Here is a 22,451-nt window from a genome sequence, read left to right as displayed (position 1 = left end):
TCACCAATGAAATGCATCTCTTTTGGGGGGGGGGGGGGGACCCTTGCGAGCGCGGGGGGAGAACATGCAAACTCCACACAGAAAGGCCCGGGAGATACCCCCCCACCTGGGTACCTGGCAACCCAGCAACCTGCTTCCCTCTAGACCATCGTCACACTGAGACCATCCCAAGCTTCCTTTGCGTTGTCAGAGCATAGCTGCTTCTCTACCTTTTTTCTTTTTTTTTTTAATCTTTTTCCCCCTCTTTTTCCTCCGATTTTCTCCCATCCCAATGTTAGTCGTTATGCCAATTCCCAATCCCCTTCCTGGTCGCTGCGCACTTACCCCCCACAGTCGGTCTGGGAGAGTGGAGGCTATCACGTGCTTCCTCCGACACACGTCCAGCCAATCAACCGCTTCTTTTCACCTGGCAGCGCGGACTCTCCCTGAGGGTGTAACGTGTGGAAGGATCACACTACCGCCCTTAGGTCCTATCCGCGCTGAGCAGGCGCCCCGACCAAACTGTAGGAGTCGCTGTTTACAACGACCCGGACCCACCCCGCCAGCTTTCCCACCCTTTAATACAGCCATTTGTATTAGTGTGAACGGCCAGCCAAGCTGGTGACAACGCCGGAGCTGTGAGCTGGATTCGAACAGGCGAATCCAGCCGCTCCGGGGTTGGTGACGAACGCAATCTCCGCTACGCCACCTGACCGCCGCTTCTCTACCTTTTCTTTCTTTTTCTACTCTTGCATATTCCTCTTACTGATAGATCTAATCTCCTTCCCCTTTTCCTAAAAACTAAATCTGTGTCCCCCTTAGTAAATGCAACCCTTCTCTCGTCTAGGCTTTTTTTTTTTTTTTATCTCCTTAAGAGATCCATACCTTGTTATTTAGGGTTAGGGTCTCAATCGGTTCATTTGCATTTGCACAGTTATAAGATAAGATAATCCTTTATTGAGCTCCTTGGGGGAAATTCGGGGAAATCAGAAAATGATCAGAAAATAGTCCCCGAAGAATAAACTTCATTCATTCATTAATTCATTCATTCATTCAGTCAGTTTGGCGCAGAAAGAAGACAAGATCACAGGAGAGACACACTGGGATAACTTCTAGTGAAATTAAACTAGTCCCTGTGTTTCTGGGCACCCCCAGGGACCCCCCAAGGACCCCTGACCGAGGGACCCCACATAGAGAACCTACATTAGGACTAAAACACACTCACACCACACCTACTTAGCGCACCACTGACTGTTCGTCCTGAGAGCGCTCAGGTCTTTCAATGTCTGCAGCAAAGTGCTGCAGATGTTCTCCCAGTCTGTGGTGGCGGGTGCCCTCTTCTTCGCTGTGGTATGCTGGGGGGGGGGGGGGGGGAGGGGGCAACACCAACACAGACCAAACAAACTGGTTAGGAAAGCGAGCTCTGTGGTGGGAGCGGACCTGGGCTGGACAGTCTGGAGGTGGTGGCAGAGGGGAGGACGAGGAGGAAGCTGTACGCTATCCTCGAGAACCCCTGCCACCCCCTCCATGATGAGCTGACCGCAATGCAGTCCACGTTTAGCCACAGACTTATCCCCCCCCCCCTCGACATACCCCAAAGGGCTTCGGCAGGGCTTGACATTAACTTTTTGGCTCACCAGCCACTGTGGCTAGTGGTTTTTCAAAGTCACTAGCCACTCAGCCTTTTCACCAGCCAAAAATCACACACACACTCACTCCAAATATCCAGTTCGTTTTTATAGAGTAAAGAGATACTAGAGAGAGAGAGACCCTCATTACGAGCACCGCGTTCCGAGAGAGAGAGAGAGAGAGAGAGAGAGAGAGAGCGAGAGAGAGAGAGAGAGAGAGAGAGAAAGAGACTCTCATTAGCGCAACGCAAGTAAGCATGCACTGTGGGGGAGCTCCAGTAGCTCACCACGTACCGCGAGTGCTATTTCAGCGCCGTGGACAACCGTGCTCGTCACGGATCTGGGGCTGAGCGCGTTCGAATCCCGGACGGCAGCCGTGCCTTTCCCAGAGTGTCTTCCCCCCCATCTGAACCCTTTCAGCCTGCTTCTGTCGGTCGAACTTGACCAAGTATGAATGCGATGAAAAAGCGATAAACGCTAAAAAGAACCAGCTGACTGGTCAAGTAAAAAAAAAAAAAAAAAAAAGCATGCACTGTGTTCCGAGAGAGAGAGAGAGAGAGAGAGAGAGAGAGAGAGAGAGAGAGAGAGAGAGAGAGAGAGAGAGAGAGACTCTTTACTACGACTCTAAACCGGTGACGCTGCACAATCTACCCGCCAAAGTGGCTGGTAAGAGTTACACGCCACTGCCCAATTCTACCCGCATTGTTTTTTTTTTTATCCACTTTTTCTCCTTGTTTTCTATTTTTTTCTCCCATCCCAATTTCGCTGTTTCCAATTCTCCCCTCCCCTGTCTTGAACGTTGCTCGCATATGCCCCCCACAGGTCGGTCGTAGGGAGGATAGAAGCCTTGCATCACGTGTCCCCTCCGGTACACGTGGAGGCAGCCTGTCACATCTTTTCACCTGCCAGCGCGGACTCTCATTGGCGAGGTGTAACGTGTGGGAGGAGGCTCACGCTGCCCCCGCCATTTCCTGTCTCTGCTGTGCAGGTGTCCCCCAACCGACCTGTAGGAGTTGCTGTCCACAACGTCCAGATTACCACCCATCGACTTCCCACCCGCTGACTCTGCCAATTGAGCCAGTACGACGGCCGACCCAAGCCGGAGGCAACGCCGACAGCCGGATTCAAACCCGGTGTCTCTTGCGTTAATTGTTAATGTCAAGCCCTGGGCTTCGGGCAGTCCTTTGTGCCGGTAGCAATCAGGCTCCACAACCAGGCAGGGCCAGGACGGGCCAACTGCCGTGGACTGGAGGAGCTGATTTGTGGACTTTTTTCTTTTTCTTTTTTTTTGATCTTTTTCCCCCTCCTTTTTCCTCCGATTTTCTCCCATCCCAATGTTAGTCGTTATGCCAATTCCCAATCCCCTTCCTGGTCGCTGCGCACTTACCCCCTACAGTCGGTCTGGGAGAGTGGAGGCTATCACGTGCTTCCTCCGACACACGTCTAGCCAATCAACCGCTTCTTTTCACCTGGCAGCGCGGATCCTCACTGAGAGCGCGTAGCGTGTGGAAGGATCACACTACCCCCCTTAGATCCTATCTATCCTGAGCAGGCGCCCCGACCGAACTGTAGGAGTCGCTGTTTACAACGACCCGGACCCACCCCGCCAGCTTCTCCCACCCTCTAATACTGCCAATTGTATTAGTGTGAACAGCCAGCCAAGCTGGTGACAACCCCGGAGCTGTGAGCTGGAGTCGAACAGGCAAATCCAGCGTCTCCGGCGTTTGGTGACGAACGCAATCTCCGCTACGCCACCTGACCGCCCTGCTGATTTGTGGACTTAATTAACAACCGGAATAGATTTTTCTTTAACCACTTTTAGCTCTTTTTTAGCTCTTTCTTAGCCCTACGAATTATGTCCGTCTTTGATTTTAACACGTACTAACTAATTGTATGTTATGTATTAACTGTTTATAAATGTTGACGCTGTGATGGACACCTGAATCTCCCCTCGGGGATAAATAAAGGTTTTCAATCAGTCAATCAAACATTACAACAGACCCTTTTCGAAACCCAACATCATCCATGTGTCTACAGATATAGATATACAATATAGTATTATTATTATTATAGTATATAGTTATATGAGTGCTGCTGCTGCTGTCTCCCGTGTGTCAGTCTGGTAAGACAGCGATCCACCTGGCGGCAGAGCACGGGCAGACGGAGGTCGTCGACTTCCTGATCGGAATGGGCTGTACGCACAGCATGAAGGACAAGGTAGGAGCACACACACACACACACACGCACACACACACGCACACGCACACACGCACGCACGCACGCACGCACACACACACACACACACAATCCTGTATGAGCCAATAGAATCTGCCCCTGTCATGTCAGTTGCACTTCCGCGTTCGGTTTGCGCGATCTGATTGGCCACTGACGTTGTTTTCAGCAACAATCGCGTTACTCCTAACAAACTGGTTAAGCTTGGCGACTCTTTCGAAGTTGGTTAAGGTTAGAGTTAGGTTAAGGTTAGGGTTAGTTGGTTAAGGTTAGGGTTGGGGTAACAGCCTGCTGGCGCGATTGTTAGGAGTAACGCGATTGGCGCTGAAAAAAACTTCAGTGGCCAATCAGATCGAGCAAACCGAACGCGGAAGTGCAACTCCGTTAGGGAAAATATACACGCGTCTGGGAGCCCCGATGATGAGGTTTGGGTCGGGTCTTACAGGGCGAGAACACGGCCCTGCATCTAGCAGCAAAACACGGACACACCGAGGTCCTGCACAAGATGGTGGAGGCGGGGGTGGACCTGGACGAGAGAAACATCGTGAGTATAATATATATATTATACGGCCGTAGAGGTGATCATCTTTTCATCAACGTCATCTCGAAGGCGAAACCCTGGTTCCACGTCCAAGAAGTGAGACGCCTCTTTTGAGTTAAAAGCATAGAGTTGTGGCGGCTACGTGGTGCAGTGGGCAAGGCGCTCACCACGAATGCTGGAGACGCTGGGTTCGCCTGTTCGAGCCCAGCGCTCCACATTGCTTTCAGTTTAGCTGGTCGTCCGTACTAATACACTTTGGCAGTATTAGGGGGAGGGAAACTGATGGGTGGGGATCGGGCGTTGTGTGGACAGCAACTCCTACAGGTCGGTTGGTGCGCCTGCGCAGTAGAATCAGGAAGCGACGGGGGCGGGGCCCCTCCAAAGCCCAGACCCCCGACGCTGAAAGATCGAGCCGCGCAGGTGAAAAGATGCGACGGCTGTTACCTCGAGTATCGGAGGGGACTCGTGCTATGTATGACTTAGTCCACATTGCAGCCGGCTTGTGGGAGGCAAGAAACAGCGTCCGTGACAGGGGAGGGTTGAATTGGATGATACGAAAATTGTGATGGGAGAAAAATAGAAAATGGAAGAAAAAAGTGGATAAAAAAAAAAAGCATTTAAAAAACATTGAAATAGGCACGTCGTTCAATGTTGTCTTTGTGTCTCTCGTTCCTCAGTGAGCGTTAGAGCTGGGTCAGGGTCGTTGGTGATGAAAGCACTTGACTAGGTGAAGGTAGATGAAAGCACTTGACTAGGTCAAGGTAACCAAACACACAAACACGTTTTCTGTAGGCTTCCACGGGCGTGCGCATGAGCCGGTCTATCTGAAGAATATTCAAGCGGATGCATATAGACCACAGCTTTGTAATGCACTTCCATTCGAAAATACGTCATGGGGCCAAGCTATAAAAGTTGAACGTTTTCCGCGGGGTCCCACGGGTGCGCAGCACGTGTAACGGAGGTACCGCGAGTATATCCACACTACAGTCACGATGGACTTCAGGTGTCGTGAAGTGACTGTGGATGTTAGCGGTACTGCAAGTTAAACTCACTCCCCCTTAAAAGGCACACAGACACGTTACCAAGAGGTGATGGTCTGCGATGGCGCCCGCGGCGCGGGAGACCCGGGTTCGAGACTCACTCGGGGCAATCCCTTAACCCTTTCACTGCCACACGACAGCCGGTTAACCCTTTCACTGCCACACGACAGAAGGTTAGCATTTGCGGAGCTAATGATGCTAATGATGGAGCATCGCCGTCGGTTGTGTGATAGTAAAGGGCTAACCTTCTGTCGTGTGGCAGTGAAAGGGTTAACAGGGGTCGAACTTTAACACAACGCAGAGATGGCAATACGAGACCAGCAGTGAGGCAATACGAGACACGCGCGCCCCAAAAAAATCATTAAAATACTCATCTCGGGGCGCTCAAGTAGCGCACTACGTACTGCGCTGCGTCGCAACGCGGCCGTCCTGGGCGGCTTGAAGCCTTTTTACAACGCATCCGCGTTTCCGGGTTCCCGTTTTGCGCTCTGATTGGCCAGGTCATGTGACATGAGCGCCAATCGTGGGACGGCAAGTTTTCTACACTGGTTAAGCTTAGGCACTCTTTCGAAGTTGGTTAAGGTTAGAGTTTGTCTTAGAGCAGGGCGATAGAACGCCAGGTAGTTTGCAGGCTGTTTCGACGCGGAAATGGACAAACACGCTATTGGGCGCACATGTCACATGACCTGGCCAATCAGAGCGCCGGAAACGCGGATGCGTTGTAAAAAGGCTACACGCGTCCTGGGTTCCACTCCCGGACCCGGCTGTCATAGTATTGTTAACTGACTACAAGAGGAGTATACGTTACGACATGTTTACGACAGTTACAGTAAGTGGGAGTGGCGCGAGAGGCAGGGATGGTTGGGATTGAGGAACCACCTGAGGTAGTAATAAAGCATCTTGTTTACCAACCAACTGTTCCGTTGTCCGTTAATATCCAAGATATTACATGGTGTCAGAAGTGGTCGAGGATGGCAAAGTTTCAACCACCAGAGAGTTTTTGTTTCGAGAAACCCGCCGAATGGTCAGACTGGAAGAAACGGTTTACACGGTACAGGCCAGCTACTAAGTTGGACAAAGAAGAAGGTCCAGTTCAAGTAAGCACGCTGGTGTATGCGCTCGGGAAGGAAGCAGAGAACATTCTCAGCTCTTTTACCTACGGGGAAGAGGAAGATGACTCGCAGTATGATGTTGTACTGGCGAAATTTGATGCATATTTCATCCCGAGACGCAACGTTATACATGAACGGGCGTGTTTCAACCAGAGAGTGCAGCGTGCGGGAGAGCGCGCAGAGACATTCATCCGCGCACTATATGAGCTGTCGGAACATTGCAACTTCGGAACGGCTCGTGAGGAAAACATAAGAGACAGAATCGTGGTGGGGATTCTAGATAAGGGTCTGTCTCAGAGGCTACAGCTGATCCCTAACCTCACTCTGGAGATGACTGTACAAGAGACGCGTCAATCAGAGGAGGTAAAAGCTCAAGTTAACCAGCAGGGGGAGCAGGCTTACGCTGTGCAAGAAGTAGCACAACGGTATAACAGAGGTGCAACACAGAAGTGGCGGCACCCACAGAGAGAGAGGCGCCAAGAGAGAGAGAGTGAGAATGACCACAGGAAGTGCTGGCGGTGCGGCAAAATGCCACACAGTCAGCAGGATGACTGCCCAGCAAGGAGGTCTAACTGCAATAATTGTGGGAAGAGTGGACACTGGGGAAAAGTGTGCAAAAGCAAGCAGGTGAGGGAAGTGACTGAGGGTGAGGGATCAGAAGATGGACAGTATTATTATCTGGGCTCAGTTAATAGCATGCCTCAAAATGATAATGAATGGACAGTCACATTAGAGATTGGCAGCTCACCTGTATAATTTAAAATAGATACTGGAGCCGATTGTTGTATCATAAGTGAAACTGTGTACAAAACACTGGAGCCAAAACGGGTCCTACAGAGGCCAAAGAAGGTGCTGAGTGGTCCAGGGGGTGGATTGAACTGTTTAGGGCAGTTTATGACTCAGACCAGCTACAAGGGGAAAACATACACATGCAGGCTCTATGTCATTAGAGGGCAGAGTGTGAATAACCTACTCAGCAGGCCAGTAGCTGTAGCTATGGGGTTAGTAAAGCGAGTGGGCGAGGTCAACACCAGCGAACAGGAGTTTGGCCTACTGAAAACACAGCCTGTGAAGATAGCTCTAAAGGACAATACCCAGCCCTATGCAGTATGCACAGCACGCCGGGTCCCCATACCGCTCCTGAGTGCAGTGAAAGAGGAGTTGGAGAGGATGGAAGGATGGAAGCCAACGACATCATTGAAGCCGTGACTGACCCAACAGAGTGGTGCGCACCCATGGTGCCAGTCCCGAAAAAGTCTGGAAGAGCACGCATCTGTGTGGACTTAAAGAAGCTTAATAAGGCTGTCAAAAGGGAGAGATTCATCTTGCCGACATCAGAGGGGATGGTAGCTCAGCTCAGCGGCTCCACAGTCTTCTCATCACTTGACGCAGCGTCAGGGTTCTGGCAGATCCCACTGGACAAAGATAGCCAGAGGTTGACCACCTTCATCACACCGTACGGAAGGTACTGTTTCAAACATCTTCCCTTTGGGATAAGCAGTGCACCTGAGATATTTCAGAGGAAGATGTTGGAGACGCTGGAAGGGCTGGACGGCGTTGCCGTCTACATGGACGACATCATCATCCATGGCAGCAACACCAGCGAACATGATGAGCGGCTGCAGAAGGTTCTGGATCGGCTAGAGTCTGCAGGCCTGAAGCTGAACAATGAGAAGTGTGTGCTGAGAAAGGAGGAGCTGCACTTCCTGGGTCAGGTGATCAACAAAGATGGTGTACGACCCGACCCAGCCAAAGTGTCTGCAGTCAGCAAACTGGAACCACCAGAAAACGTGCAGGAACTAAAGAGAGCACTCGGCATGATCAATTACCTGGGGAAATATATTCCAAACCTCGCCACAGTGGGCCAGCCACTATATGCACTGTTAAAAGCAGACTCAGTGTGGATGTGGGGTCCGGCGCAACAAGCAGCCTTTGAGCGAGTTAAAGAGCTCCTCACAACATCACCTACCCTGGTGTACTATGATGTTAACAGGAGCACAGTGGTCTCAGCAGACGCAAGCAGTTATGGGATAGGCGGTGTCCTGCTGCAGCTCCATGGCGAGGACTGGAGACCAGTAGCATACTGCTCAAGGCGACTGAGCGACGCTGAAACCAGGTACGCTCAGATAGAGAAAGAGTGCCTGGCGAGCGTGTGGGCGTGTGAGAGGTTTCAGATGTATTTCTACGGCCTGCCAGCATTCAAACTGATTACGGATCACAAACCCCTCATCCCACTGATGAACTCCAGGGATCTCGACAATGTGCCACTCCGCTGCCAGCGACTCCTCATGCGGTTGATGAGGTTCAACCCGGAGGCTGAGTATGCGCCGGGGAAAACTCTGGTGGTGGCAGACACACTGTCCAGGAGCCCACAGGCAGACAAGGGGCTCAGTAGGGACACAGACGTGGAGTGTTACGTAGCAGCTGTGATGAGCAACATTCCAGCATCGCCGAAAAAGATAGACAGCATCTGCGCGGAGACGGCGGCGGACGAGCAGCTCCAAGAAGTGATCAGGTACATACAAGAGGGGTGGCCTGAACACCTAGCACATATAAACACCTGTGTTAGGGAGTACTTTCCCGTTAGGAACGAACTGTCTATGCACGATGGGGTAGTGACCAGAGGGAGTAGAATAGTGATACCAGGGAGATTGAGGTCGGATATACTAGAACGCATACATGAGGGCCATCAAGGTCTTAACAAGTGCAGAGACAGGGCCAACACTTCGGTGTGGTGGCCTGGCATAGCCACACAGATCACACACAAAGTTGAGAACTGCATGTACTGTCGTGAGCAGAGGAGAGCACAGAACAGGGAGCCTCTCCTGTCAACACCTCTCCCAGACAGGCCGTGGAAGAGAATTGGCATAGATTTATGTGAACATGAGAGAGAGTTACCTAGTCATAGCTGACTACTACTCTAGATACCTGGAGATACTCCACATGCCTACCACGACTAGTGCACATGTGATCTTGAAGCTGAGAGCCACGTTTGCCCGGCACGGAATACCGGAGGAGGTTGTCAGTGACAACGGACCGCAGTTCAGCAGTGATGTCTTCAGAGGCTTTGCCTGTGACATGGACTTTAAGCACACAACCTCTAGTCCCCACAACCCACAAGGAAACGGTTATGCTGAACGTGCAGTCCAAACGGCCAAGGGGATTCTGAGACAAAAGGACCCCCTACTTGCTTTAATGGTTTACCGTTCTTCTCCACACAGCAGTACGGGTGTCAGTCCGGCAGAGCTCCTAATGGGCAGGAAAATCAGGACGACACTGCCCACTCTGGCCAAGAACCTGCAACCAAGGTGGCCGAACAAACATCACATCAGAGCTCGAGATGCTGCGGAGAAGAGCAAACAGGCCTTCTACTATAACAAACGCCATGGCATGAGAGAGCTCACACCACTGCAGCGAGGGGAGACCATGTTCTCACCAGACTGGACAATCAAAAGACCTGGTCCACACCTGCAGTAGTGGCAGGTGAGAGCGTTACACAGAGGTCTTATCTCATCGAGACAGAGCAGGGTGCTCTGTACAGGCATAACCGTCGACATCTCCAAGTGGTGCCCGTAGCGGGGCCTCCAGCGAATGATGACACAAATCCCGGGAATGACACACCTGACATTCAGATGAGCCCAAACCATGGCTCGCCTGGTCCAACAAAGAACACTGATGGACTGATCCAAACCAGGTCTGGTAGACCTGTTAAACCTGTCCAGAGACTTGACCTGTGAGGGGAGAGTTCAATAATAATTTTTTTTGAAGGGTGTTGATATAAAAAAAAAAAAAAAAAAAAAAAAAAAAAGGGAGATGTCATGGTTATTGATATGTGTTGATACTGTTAAAGAGAAGATATCAAAGTTATTGATATGTGTTGATATTGTTAAAGAAAGATATCTAAGTTATTGATATGTGTTGATATTGTTAAAAGGAAAAAGGGAGATGTCATAGTATTGTTAACTGACTACAAGAGGAGTATACGTTACGACATGTTTACGACAGTTACAGTAAGTGGGAGTGGCGCGAGAGGCAGGGATGGTTGGGATTGAGGAACCACCTGAGGTAGTAATAAAGCGTCTTGTTTACCAACCAACTGTTCCGTTGTCCGTTAATATCCAAGATATTACACCGGCGACCTTTGCCGAATGTCTTCCCCCCATCTATCTCCCATTCTTCCTCTCTCTCTCTACCGGACTGCCCGGTAGTAAAAAAACTACTAAAAAAAATCTACCAAAAAGAAATAAAAGAAATATGCACTTTGACCCGCAAGCCAGTCAAATTAAATGTCAAAGTGTAGGCCTAGGTCATGCTGTGATATCTGGTTCCCTCTAGTGGTTGGTTTAAGTCACAGCAGGCTCACTGCTGTTTATACATAATACTATGTTTCCCTGCTGCTCCTCAGGACGGTCTGACTGCGCTGCACCTGTCTGCAGACGGAGGTCATTACGAAGGTATGAAGCTGCTGCTGGAAGCCTGCTGCAACCGCAACGCTCTGACTCACGTAAGGACCCATCACTTGATTGATTGATTGATTGATTGATTGATTGAAAACTTTATTAACAGATTGCAGAATGGGTACAATACATTACGGCTCAATACACACAATTGTTAAGGGGATGCAGACCAGAGAAAGACTTTCGTCTTGTTTACATCAGGGTGCCCCATTTTCAATTCATCATGACATAATTACATACATGACATACAGATAGAAGATATACAAATATACAGTACTGTTTACCAGAGATCCTAACAGAAACTATATACTGTACATTGGAGGGGGAGGAAACTGTACATTGGAGGGGGTTGGGTGGGTGGGTTACTGTGGGTGGATGGGTTGCAGTCACCGTAGCCTGTAGGTGCTCTTTTAGAGAGGTTTTGAAGGTGGGTAGGGATTCACATTCCTTTACGGCTGTGGGTAGAGTGTTCTACATCGATGTGGCATAATTGCGAAACGTGTTAGGTCCCTTGTTTGAGCAGAATCTGGGTTGAACATGATTTGTGGAGCTCCCTCTGGTGTTGTGGTCGTGGAAATCACTTTGGGAAGTATTTCGACATGTACATGGGTATCTGAGCAGTGAGCACTGCTCAATATTCCAAAAAACTATTAAATTCTCTGAAATGTAACTATTTCCTAAGCAAAGGTCTTAAGATAGTCAATAACTTCAATAATGACCCATAACAGAGACCTTCATGTGGGTAATCTCACTTGGGAATGAATCTCTCCATTCTGCTCTTGGTGTGTATATTTGAATCACTTACAGGTTGCGTAGTGAGGTGTTTCCAGATAGTCCGAGTCTGACCTTTAACCTACCTCGTCTTTATGTTTGTGTGAAGTGCCACAGAACAAGTGACACTTTTGGACAATGACATCCTGGGTCGTTCCTATATGACCAGTATAAATCTTTAAACTGAACTCTGGAAAGACAGCTCTATGATGGCTCTACTTATAAAAAAATGGAACTGAGCCTTTAAATGTCTCCATAGAAGGGGCCTGTCTGTGAAAAACTGTGAAAAGGGAGTGAACCAGCGGAATGTGGGCCTCAGGAGAGGAGAGAGACAGAGACAGAGGAGAAAGAGCTGTAAAATGTTAACCCTTTCAGACGGGAAGGGTTGCGGGTTGAAAAACAGGGAGTCCTGAATCTATAGAGGGAAATCTTAAAAAAACTATATAACAATTAAATGTTTAATGTGTACAGTAAAAGTTTTCATAAATGGCATGCTTATAATTAACTGTCATTAGAGAATAATACTAAAAGAATGATGGGTAAAAACTGTTTTCTGGAGGAGATCTTTTAGGAAGCTTGATAAGAAATCCTAGGGATGGCTTCGTGCCCGGTACCATGTCACGTGATCCCCACAGACAAAGCAGTTGTCTGTTCTGAAGGAATAAGGGACTTTCTGTTACTTAAAAACCACTAGGTAACGAGAAGTAACGTTAGTACCAAGAAGGAGGAGCTCATACGAATTACGTATTGTACTCTGGTTTGCTAAACAAAAGTGACAGCCTGTGACTTCACTGTGTTTAGACCAATCGGAAATATTGTAAGATGGATATAAAAGGGACGGTTGCCCTTTCAAGAGCCAGACTTTTTGGAGAGATGAGAAGAAAGCAAAAACTTTAGAAGTGTGGCTTTATCCCTACGGTAGAAGGAGACATATGATTATGCATTAAGGCAAAATAGAATAAGTGGCCTTATCCCTAGCTATAATAGGATTATGCATTAAGGACTAAAGGTGGGTTCTGTAAGCCTGGTTTTACCATAAAAACTTTAGAAGTGTGGCTTTATCCCTACGGCAGAAGGAGACATATGATTATGCATTAAGGCAAAATAGTGATAATATGTGTACCGGATAAGGGAAATGGACCTCATCTGACAAAAGAGAGTCCGTCCCAGTGCAAATAAAATAAAAGATTCCGCAACTTCAATCACTCGACCTAAGGTCGATGACTGACGGGGGTCGGAACGGTGCATTCGCTGTCTCTTGTCGGTCAGTGGTAACAACAACATTTTGTAGACTCGTTTGGTTCTGCGTGTCAACCACTTCACAGGACGCTGTTTGATGTCAAGATAAGCAGACCAATGAGTTATGAAGTTATCGATCTGACCTAAGAGCCAGCGTGGGCATTCAACATGGCGTCCCTGGCGATGTGCATTTATACTAACCAAAATAGGTGCTAAACGGCCGAAGAAGACAGGACTACTGTCAAAAGCCTCTGGAGTAAAATTAAATTACAGATTTGGCAAAATCAAAAAAGTAGAAGGTTCTACTTAAAGAAAGGATCACGCTTAAAGTATATTTTTGTGATTACGGTAAAAAGGTTTACTCATGACTAAAAAGTTACGTAATGTTTTCTTACAGTCAAAAAAAGTAGAAGGTTCTACTTAAAGAAAGGATCACGCTTAAAGTATATTTTTGTGATTACGGTAAAAAGGTTTACTCATGACTAAAAAGTTACGTAATGTTTTCTTACAGTCAAAAAAGTAGAAGGTTCTACTTAAAGAAAGGATCATGCTTAAAGTATATTTTTGTGATTACGGTAAAAAGGTTTACTCATGACTAAAAAGTTACGTAATGTTTTCTTAAAGTCAAAATTGTAGAAGGTTCTACTCGAAGAAAGAGTCGCATTTAGAGTATATATTTGTGATTACTGTGAAAATTCTGCTGGGTGAAGTTGCAATGCAAAAATCACTTTCATGCTTTGTTCACAGAAAAGCGAGGGCTCCCTAGCCCAGAGACACTGTTTGTAAGGTGGGGAGACGATGTGAAGCGAAGTCAAAACGACCGTTCACAGAAAAGCGAGGGCTCCCTAGCCCAGAGACACTGTTTGTAAGGAGGGGAGTGTGGATGTGAAGCGAAGTCAAAACGACCGTTCACAGAAAAGCGAGGGCTCCCTAGCCCAGAGACACTGTTTGTAAGGAGCAGAGTGTGGATGTGAAGCGAAGTCAAAACGACCGTTCACAGAAAAGCGAGGGCTCCCTAGCCCAGAGACACTGTTTGTAAGGAGCGGAGTGTGGATGTGAAGCGAAGTCAAAACGACCGTTCACAGAAAAGCGAGGGCTCCCTAGCCCAGAGACACTGTTTGTAAGGAGCGGAGTGTGGATGTGAAGCGAAGTCAAAACGACCGTTCACAGAAAAGCGAGGGCTCCCTAGCCCAGAGACACTGTTTGTAAGGAGGGGAGTGTGGATGTGAAGCGAAGTCAAAACGACCGTTCACAGAAAAGCGAGGGCTCCCTAGCCCAGAGACACTGTTTGTAAGGAGCGGAGTGTGGATGTGAAGCGAAGTCAAAACGACCGTTCACAGAAAAGCGAGGGCTCCCTAGCCCAGAGACACTGTTTGTAAGGAGCGGAGTGTGGATGTGAAGCGAAGTCAAAACGACCGTTCACAGAAAAGCGAGGGCTCCCTAGCCCAGAGACACTGTTTGTAAGGAGCGGAGTGTGGATGTGAAGCGAAGTCAAAACGACCGTTCACAGAAAAGCGAGGGCTCCCTAGCCCAGAGACACTGTTTGTAAGGAGCGGAGTGTGGATGTGAAGCGCAGCCAAGACGACCGTTCACTGAATGTTCCCTGGATGGCTACCTAGCCCGAGGCTACGTGACGCTAGCTAAAACGGCGTGTTCACTGGAACATGGGCTGACAAGCCAGGAGTGAACTGAATGCTAACTGGATGACAACCTCCAGCTCCAGGAGACGCTGAGGCAGCGGGAGCGGGAGCTCACGGCCCTGAAGGGGGCGCTGAAGGACGAGGTGGCCACGCACGACCGGGAGATCCGAGACCCTCAGGGAGCAGTACAGCACCGACATGGAGAGGCTGAGGAGCAGCATGGAGCAGGTGTCCCAGTCTCAGGCAGGTATCGAGGCAGAGCGGCAGCGTGTGAACACCTCGGTGCGCTCCCTGCAGCAGCAGCTAGAGGACTGCAGGGACGAGAGTGCCCACTGGATGGAGCAGTTCCACACCACCAGAGACGAACTGCGAAGCACCAAACAGGAGCTGCTGCAGTCTCGTCTGGAGAAGGAGGAGTTTGAGGAGGAGCTGAAGGAGCTGCAGGAGCGAGATCACTCCCTGCAGTGCATAAGCCCAGGACCACGTGGTCACAAGGAAGTGAGGCAAGCGAGAGCAACCTATATATCTCCCCGTGGTGAACACTCAGGGGTGAGAGTGACATCTACAAGGTCTCACAGACAATCACCAAACATAACAGTCACTAACTACCCAGTCTGGACCGATAACTCTGATACACCATGGTCAATCCTCACCTTCACTGGACCGTCATTGACGAACTATGGTAGATGGGAAACAAGCATGGTAACGGCAGGAGGCTCTTACTACCGGAACCTGAGGAAACAGGTAATGGAAAAAAGGACCAAAAAGCCCCTGAAACCAGGCAAGGCAGTAATCACAGAGTGTGATTATGAGGTGTTTCACGCGGAGAAAATTGTCCATGTGACACTAAGTCAAGACCAATACAAGGAGATAGAGTCCTCACACATAAACTGGGACAGACTGGTGTCCCGTATAAAGGAACTACTGCAGAAAAGGGAAATCTATGCTGGCCACAGTACTAAGGACATGCCCTACCGACTAGCCATAAACCTGATGTGGGGCAGGTCTCGAGGATATGGCCAAAGAGGCATATGGTTGGGGAAAGCCGTAATCAGCGCGATCTCAAGCCTAAGGAGTGCAGGGCACACGGAGATCCGTCTCATGATGGAACCTAGGGACCGGACCATGAGTCAATAACCCTGGCCGTGGATAGAGCCGGGGAGGGTGAGGAAGACGAGGACGATGAGCCTGCATTGGTACCTCTCACTCCCCCTTCGAACCCTAAGGGATCGGGACCCGTACCCAGGAAAGAAAGGTCCAACTCCCAGAACTCCTCCCGAGCAGCGGAGAGAGGGAGATCATCCACACCCAGGAGACCGACAGTACCGTTCGAACCTGAAAAGGCGGAACCTGCGCGATCTCAGGCCAGGAGTATCCATAGACTTCTAGGCCGTCCCCCGGACTCAGGGGACGACCCAGCAAGTAGCGAACAGGAGTATACTGATCTAAATCAGGACTCAGGAATGGAGGGAGACCGGGATAGGTCACGCTCCAGAGCATCCTCCAAGTCTTCATCTCGATCAAGATCTAGGGAGAGAGTTCGGTACCCGAGGGGCGAACCTCCTAGACCTCGAAACAAGAGAGCGAAACCGGTCAAACTGAGACCTATAGGCAAGGGGCCTACTCTGAAAGGCACCACCTTTCAGTCACCCTCGGGCTTGACCTGGAGCTCAGGATTGGAGGACGTCTCCGAAGAGAGTGAAGGAGACTTGGAAGGAAAGGAAACAGGGGATATTATGCCAGCATATCCCGTGAGATGGGGAACGGCTCAGGCCTTAGCCCGGTCACCCGTGGCAGAAAAAGTGTTGTCTCACCCTGGGGTAACAGAACCATACAAGCATGCACACTTACATGCAGGCTATGACATACTACGTGAACAGGTGTACAAGCTAGACAGGGCCATGGCTGAAATAGCCAGGAGAGAAAGAAACTGGTTGAACGAGGCCCCGTCCATAAGCCCAATCCGAGCCCTGAGACACAGCACAGAGGAACACCGACCGGAAGTGAGCCCTCACTCCATACTAGCCCAATCTCCCGGAGACATTTACCGACCGAGAGGAAAGAGTTCACATACAGGCAGGAGTCTGCGTGACAGCACCCAATATGGAGAAAGCAACAAAGCACAAGAATTGTTAAGCAAAACCCAAGTGCTCAAAAAACTGGCCCCAGAAATGCTTCGAGGGGAGACCCAGGCTGCTTATATCCATAAGTGTGCTCAGATTTTCCATGGGTCACCTCTCTATGATGACCCGGAGGCCGCTCGCATTTTGAGACACCTCAAAGGACTGGAGGTCCCCGAAGGGGCTTCAATGGCCCAAATGATGGAAATGGAAGTAAGAATCCCCGGTCAAGATCCAGGGGAAAATATGGTGGAGAAACTAATCCCACAGGTGCGAGACGGGAGCTTGTCTCTCACTGTTGCAGCAGAATCAGTCATACGTGGAACGCCTAGGCAAAGATCAGGCTTACTGCTTGAAAAGCTATTCATCGGTGTACCAGGTGGTAACCGTCTTGCAGCCAAATGCGCAGCATGGTCCCGAGACCAGTTACGGACGGAATGCATGCTGTATGACCAAGTCAAAATGCTTTCTCAACACAAATACTGTAAAGATGTCCGTCTTTTCTCTAAACCAGAGTAGAGAGGACGAAAGAATTTGTAATCTATTTCATGCAAAGGGGATTTCCTGACAGCTACCATCTGGTAGGTTAGCACCTGTACCAACCATATCAGCTGCGTGAGATGTACACTCACCAGCGCCTATGGATAAAAATTGAGACTCTGCAAACTCTCATCAAGCTTAGCACCTTGGCGCGGGGGGACAGAGCGAGCATCAGGGTCTCTATATCCGACGGGCCTATCAGATTTGTGGGGACTCGGAAGCTTCAGCATACAGGACGCTGTGGTGCTTGGGCGGCCGAGTCACTGGTTTATAGGTCTGTCAAAACGGATTGGAGGTTCTGGGGCTTAGAACATCCGTGAGTTGGGCTTTATGCTAATTGAATAGGTATCAAAAGCCGAAAGAATATGAACTGAAATAACTGCGGTCAGGGGCCTCTGGAGTAAAATGTATTACAGATTTGAGTTAAAACCTTACTCAAGTGTGATCTTATCAGCAAGCAATCCTCTCCAACCAAGACTCCTCCTAAGTGCTCGAGATCTGGAACAATGAGTGACGTAGAGGTCTGCAAAGCGCAGCAGACAGCCTAAGAGGTAAAAAATCTATCAGGAACAAGAGAGGGTTCATAAGAAACCACTTGAAGTGGCGTTTACTCGTGACTAATAGGGCTAGGGAGCCCTAAAGTCACTTGAACTTGAAGTAACTAAATGCTTACTTAAAGTCAGAACTTAAGTAGAAAAAACTCTACTTTGTGAATAGCAGGCTGAAATAGCCATTGCGAATAGCAGGCTGAAATAGCCATTGCGAATAGCAGGCTGAAATAGCCATTGCAAATAGCAGGCTGAAATAGCCATTGCGAATAGCAGGCTGAAATAGCCATTGCGAATAGCAGGCTGAAATAGCCATTGCGAATAGGAGCGAATAGCAGGCTAACTAGCCATTGCTAACAGGACGAGGCTACTCACATGATCAGACAGGTATATGATAACCTTGGACATGCCGGAAGTAGGAGGATGTTGGTATACCTGAGAACTAACAACATTCTCATACATAAAGCCAAACAAAGAGCGATAACAGTCCGAAAGGCCTGTGAACAATGTGCGCTGGTAAAGGTGCGCTGGTAAAGGGACAAAACCTGAACCAGTGCCGCATTCTTAGACAGGGGGGGGGGTCCCCCGGAGTCAGCGGACGACGCAGCGAATGGCAAGAAGGAATATACTGACTCAGGTCAGAAATCGGAAATGGAGGAAGACCGGGATAGGTCAAGCTCCAGAGCATCCTCAAGGTCCTCATCTAGACCTCCCAGACCTCCCAGACCTCCCAGACCTCCCAGACCTCCCAGACCTCCTAGACCTCCCAGACCGGACAGAGAGACATCGGCCTGGACCCAGGTTACAGGGCGACGAGAGCCCTGAATGGACCTGAAAGAGAGAAAAGAAATGAGTCCTCTGTGGACTGTATCTGTGATGTCCTGCGAGGCCTACGGACAGGGTCACAAGACCAGGCCAACCACACTTCAATAGAGGACTGCTGCTACAATTCTCGGGGATCCGTGGGGGTCGCCCGAGAAGTGACAAATCAACCTACCTCAAACTATGGGAGAGATCCAAGAGGTCAGAGGGGGCGACCCCAAGATGACCAAGATGACCAAGATGACCAAGATGACCAAGACGACAACAGCCTGGGTGCATCGGCCGGGAACAACAGATGCAAGTCTTCCCGCCGGATACCAAGCAACAACGTGACCCCTATCCTGTCGAGCCGTCCAGCCAGGGAACAACAGATGCAAGTCTTCCCGCCGGCTACCAGGGTAACAAGGTACCGAGATGGCAGAGGGGGTGTGGAGAGTCACAGCCACGTGACCCCACAATCGCCATCTCGTCCCCCAGTACAGACGCTATTAAGACAATGGAAAATGACCGCCCAGAATGACAGAGTGGGTGTGAAGTGCCACAGAACAAGTGACACTTTTTGACAATGACATCCTGAGTCGTTCCAATATAGCCGTATATACCTATTTTTCACATGTAATTATATGCTTCATTATTCAATTGATGATGGACAATGATCTCCCAGAATGACAGAGTGGGTGTGAAGTGCCACAGAACAAGTGACACTTTTGGACAATGACATCCTGGGTCGTTCCTATATGACCAGTATAAATCTTTAAACTGAACTCTGGAAAGACAGCTCTATGATGGCTCTACTTATAAAAAAATGGAACTGAGCCTTTAAATGTCTCCATAGAAGGGGCCTGTCTGTGAAAAACTGTGAAAAGGGAGTGAACCAGCGGAATGTGGGCCTCAGGAGAGGAGAGAGACAGAGACAGAGGAGAAAGAGCTGTAAAATGTTAACCCTTTCAGACGGGAAGGGTTGCGGGTTGAAAAACAGGGAGTCCTGAATCTATAGAGGGAAATCTTAAAAAAACTATATAACAATTAAATGTTTAATGTGTACAGTAAAAGTTTTCATAAATGGCATGCTTATAATTAACTGTCATTAGAGAATAATACTAAAAGAATGATGGGTAAAAACTGTTTTCTGGAGGAGATCTTTTAGGAAGCTTGATAAGAAATCCTAGGGATGGCTTCGTGCCCGGTACCATGTCACGTGATCCCCACAGACAAAGCAGTTGTCTGTTCTGAAGGAATAAGGGACTTTCTGTTACTTAAAAACCACTAGGTAACGAGAAGTAACGTTAGTACCAAGAAGGAGGAGCTCATACGAATTACGTATTGTACTCTGGTTTGCTAAACAAAAGTGACAGCCTGTGACTTCACTGTGTTTAGACCAATCGGAAATATTGTAAGATGGATATAAAAGGGACGGTTGCCCTTTCAAGAGCCAGACTTTTTGGAGAGATGAGAAGAATGGTGCTTGACACTGGGCACAAGCCGTGCATGATGAGATGTTCTGTTTTCTGCTTATTTTAAACTGAATGGGAAATTTTCCACTTCAGTCTCTTCTTGTAACTAGCTTTTTCTAATTAAAAATACCTCTTTATAAGCCACCATTTGTATCCTTTCTTCTGACCGGACGACCGGGTAAGCATGAAATGTGTTTTGCCTTGTAACTTCACCCCATGCATTTTTGATTAATGATGTAAAAACTTTAGAAGTGGGGCTTTATCCATACGGATGCCTAAAGAGAAAAATGTCAACCACGCGGTCCCGTGTTGCATTTTTGATTAATGATAAAAACTTTAGAAGTGTGGCTTTATCCCTACGGAGTAAAAGGAGACATATGATTATGCATTAAGGACTAAAGGTGGATTCTGTATAATGGGATTATCAAGTAAAGCCATACAGTGATAATACGTGTACTGTATAATAGGATTATGCATTAAGGACTAAAGGTGGGTTCTGTAAGCCTGGTTTTACCATAAAAACTTTAGAAGTGTGGCTTTATCCCTACGGTAGAAGGAGACATATGATTATGCATTAAGGCAAAATAGAATAAGTGGCCTTATCCCTAGCTATAATAGGATTATGCATTAAGGACTAAAGGTGGGTTCTGTAAGCCTGGTTTTACCATAAAAACTTTAGAAGTGTGGCTTTATCCCTACGGCAGAAGGAGACATATGATTATGCATTAAGGCAAAATAGTGATAATATGTGTACCGGATAAGGGAAATGGACCTCATCTGACAAAAGAGAGTCCGTCCCAGTGCAAATAAAATAAAAGATTCCGCAACTTCAATCACTCGACCTAAGGTCGATGACTGACGGGGGTCGGAACGGTGCATTCGCTGTCTCTTGTCGGTCAGTGGTAACAACAACATTTTGTAGACTCGTTTGGTTCTGCGTGTCAACCACTTCACAGGACGCTGTTTGATGTCAAGATAAGCAGACCAATGAGTTATGAAGTTATCGATCTGACCTAAGAGCCAGCGTGGGCATTCAACAGTTTGACTACAGAGGAATATGAACTCTGACCTTTAACCTACCTCGTCTTTATGTTTGACTACAGAGGAATATGAACTCTGGCCTTTAACCTACCTTGTCTTTATATTTGACTACAGAGGAATATGAGTGCTCTCCACTACGCAGCCCAGCATGGCTTCGACAGAGAGACCCACCTGCTACTAGAGGCCGGCATCGACACAGACACTGTAGACAATGTAAGTACAATGTAGATACAGTAATGTAAGTGCAGCGTGATTCCCTCTGCGTTGTGTCGTTTAGATGAAAGAACACTGCTACAACAGGAGGGTCAGCTTACGTCAAATGTATTCTGCCTGGTATCAAACACATCAAAAACAATATGGCGGTGAGCTACAGTTCTGCTCCGGTTGTGCCCCACCTCTGGCTTTACTGTTCCAGTCAGAAAGACCGCAAACTCGCTCAGTGAAGTACTTTGACGCAGAACAGGTGAATCCATTATTTACATTAATTTATATAAACTAAATACCAAACCAAACACTAAACCCATTGTAATAACCAAATGAGAATCCGTTTGGCGAATCAGTAACTCAACATGGGGAAATTTATATAATCTAAAAACCAGGAAGTTACCCCCAACAACATAAAAGTCGAACATGCCCACTTTGCACATTCAAAATAAAAGTGTATCCGCTTTAACTACTCATTTGAGATGGAAAATAAAAGTTTATGTTTATAATCTAGCATAACAACAACATTGCTCTGCTACATAAGTAGAATGTAGATACAGTAATGTAAGTACAATGTAGATACAGTAATGTAAGTACAATGTAGATACAGTAATGTAAGTACAATGTTAATTTGTATAATTTGTACAGTATTACAATTTTAATATGACTGTATATTACGACAACATTGCAAATGAGGGTCAATGTATTTGAGAGAAAATAAAGGTTTGAATGAATTAATGAATGAATGAACATTCAGGGGCGGCTAAGTGGCGCAGTGGGCAAGGCGCTCGCCACTAATGCAGGAGATGCTGGGTTCGAGCCCAGCTCTCGGCATTGCTACCAGCTTGGCTGGTCGTTCATACTAACACAATTGGCAGTGTTAGGGGTGGGAAGCTGGTGGGTGGGGATCGGACGTTGTGGTCAGCGACTCCTACAGGTCGGTTGGTGCGCCTGCTGCAATGTGGACGAAGCCTTGCATCACGTGTCCCTCCCACGCAGACCCTCGCCGCTGAGATCGCGCTGTACAGGTGAAAAGATGTGATGCTGCCTCCTCGAGTACCGGAGGGGACACGTGATGCAAGG

The 22,451-nt window shown here is 48.3% G+C and overlaps 1 protein-coding gene across 1 annotated transcript in view; it reads left to right on the top strand.

The window, feature by feature from the left end:
• Positions 1-22,451, top strand: part of ankdd1a (ankyrin repeat and death domain containing 1A) — an 88,928-nt gene that overhangs the window by 18,018 nt on the left and 48,459 nt on the right. Inside the window, exons 5-8 of the mRNA XM_084308168.1 lie at positions 3,726-3,824; positions 4,285-4,383; positions 10,938-11,036; positions 21,279-21,377. Coding sequence (XP_084164294.1) covers positions 3,726-3,824; positions 4,285-4,383; positions 10,938-11,036; positions 21,279-21,377 — 396 coding nt within the window. The remainder of the gene's footprint in view (positions 1-3,725; positions 3,825-4,284; positions 4,384-10,937; positions 11,037-21,278; positions 21,378-22,451) is intronic.

This window comes from Notolepis coatsorum, assembly GCF_963971535.1.
Source record: "Notolepis coatsorum genome assembly, chromosome: 2".
NCBI lineage: Eukaryota > Metazoa > Chordata > Actinopteri > Aulopiformes > Paralepididae > Notolepis > Notolepis coatsorum.
The sequence above is the reverse complement of the archived record's forward strand: the minus strand, read 5'-3'. Positions and strand labels throughout refer to the sequence as shown.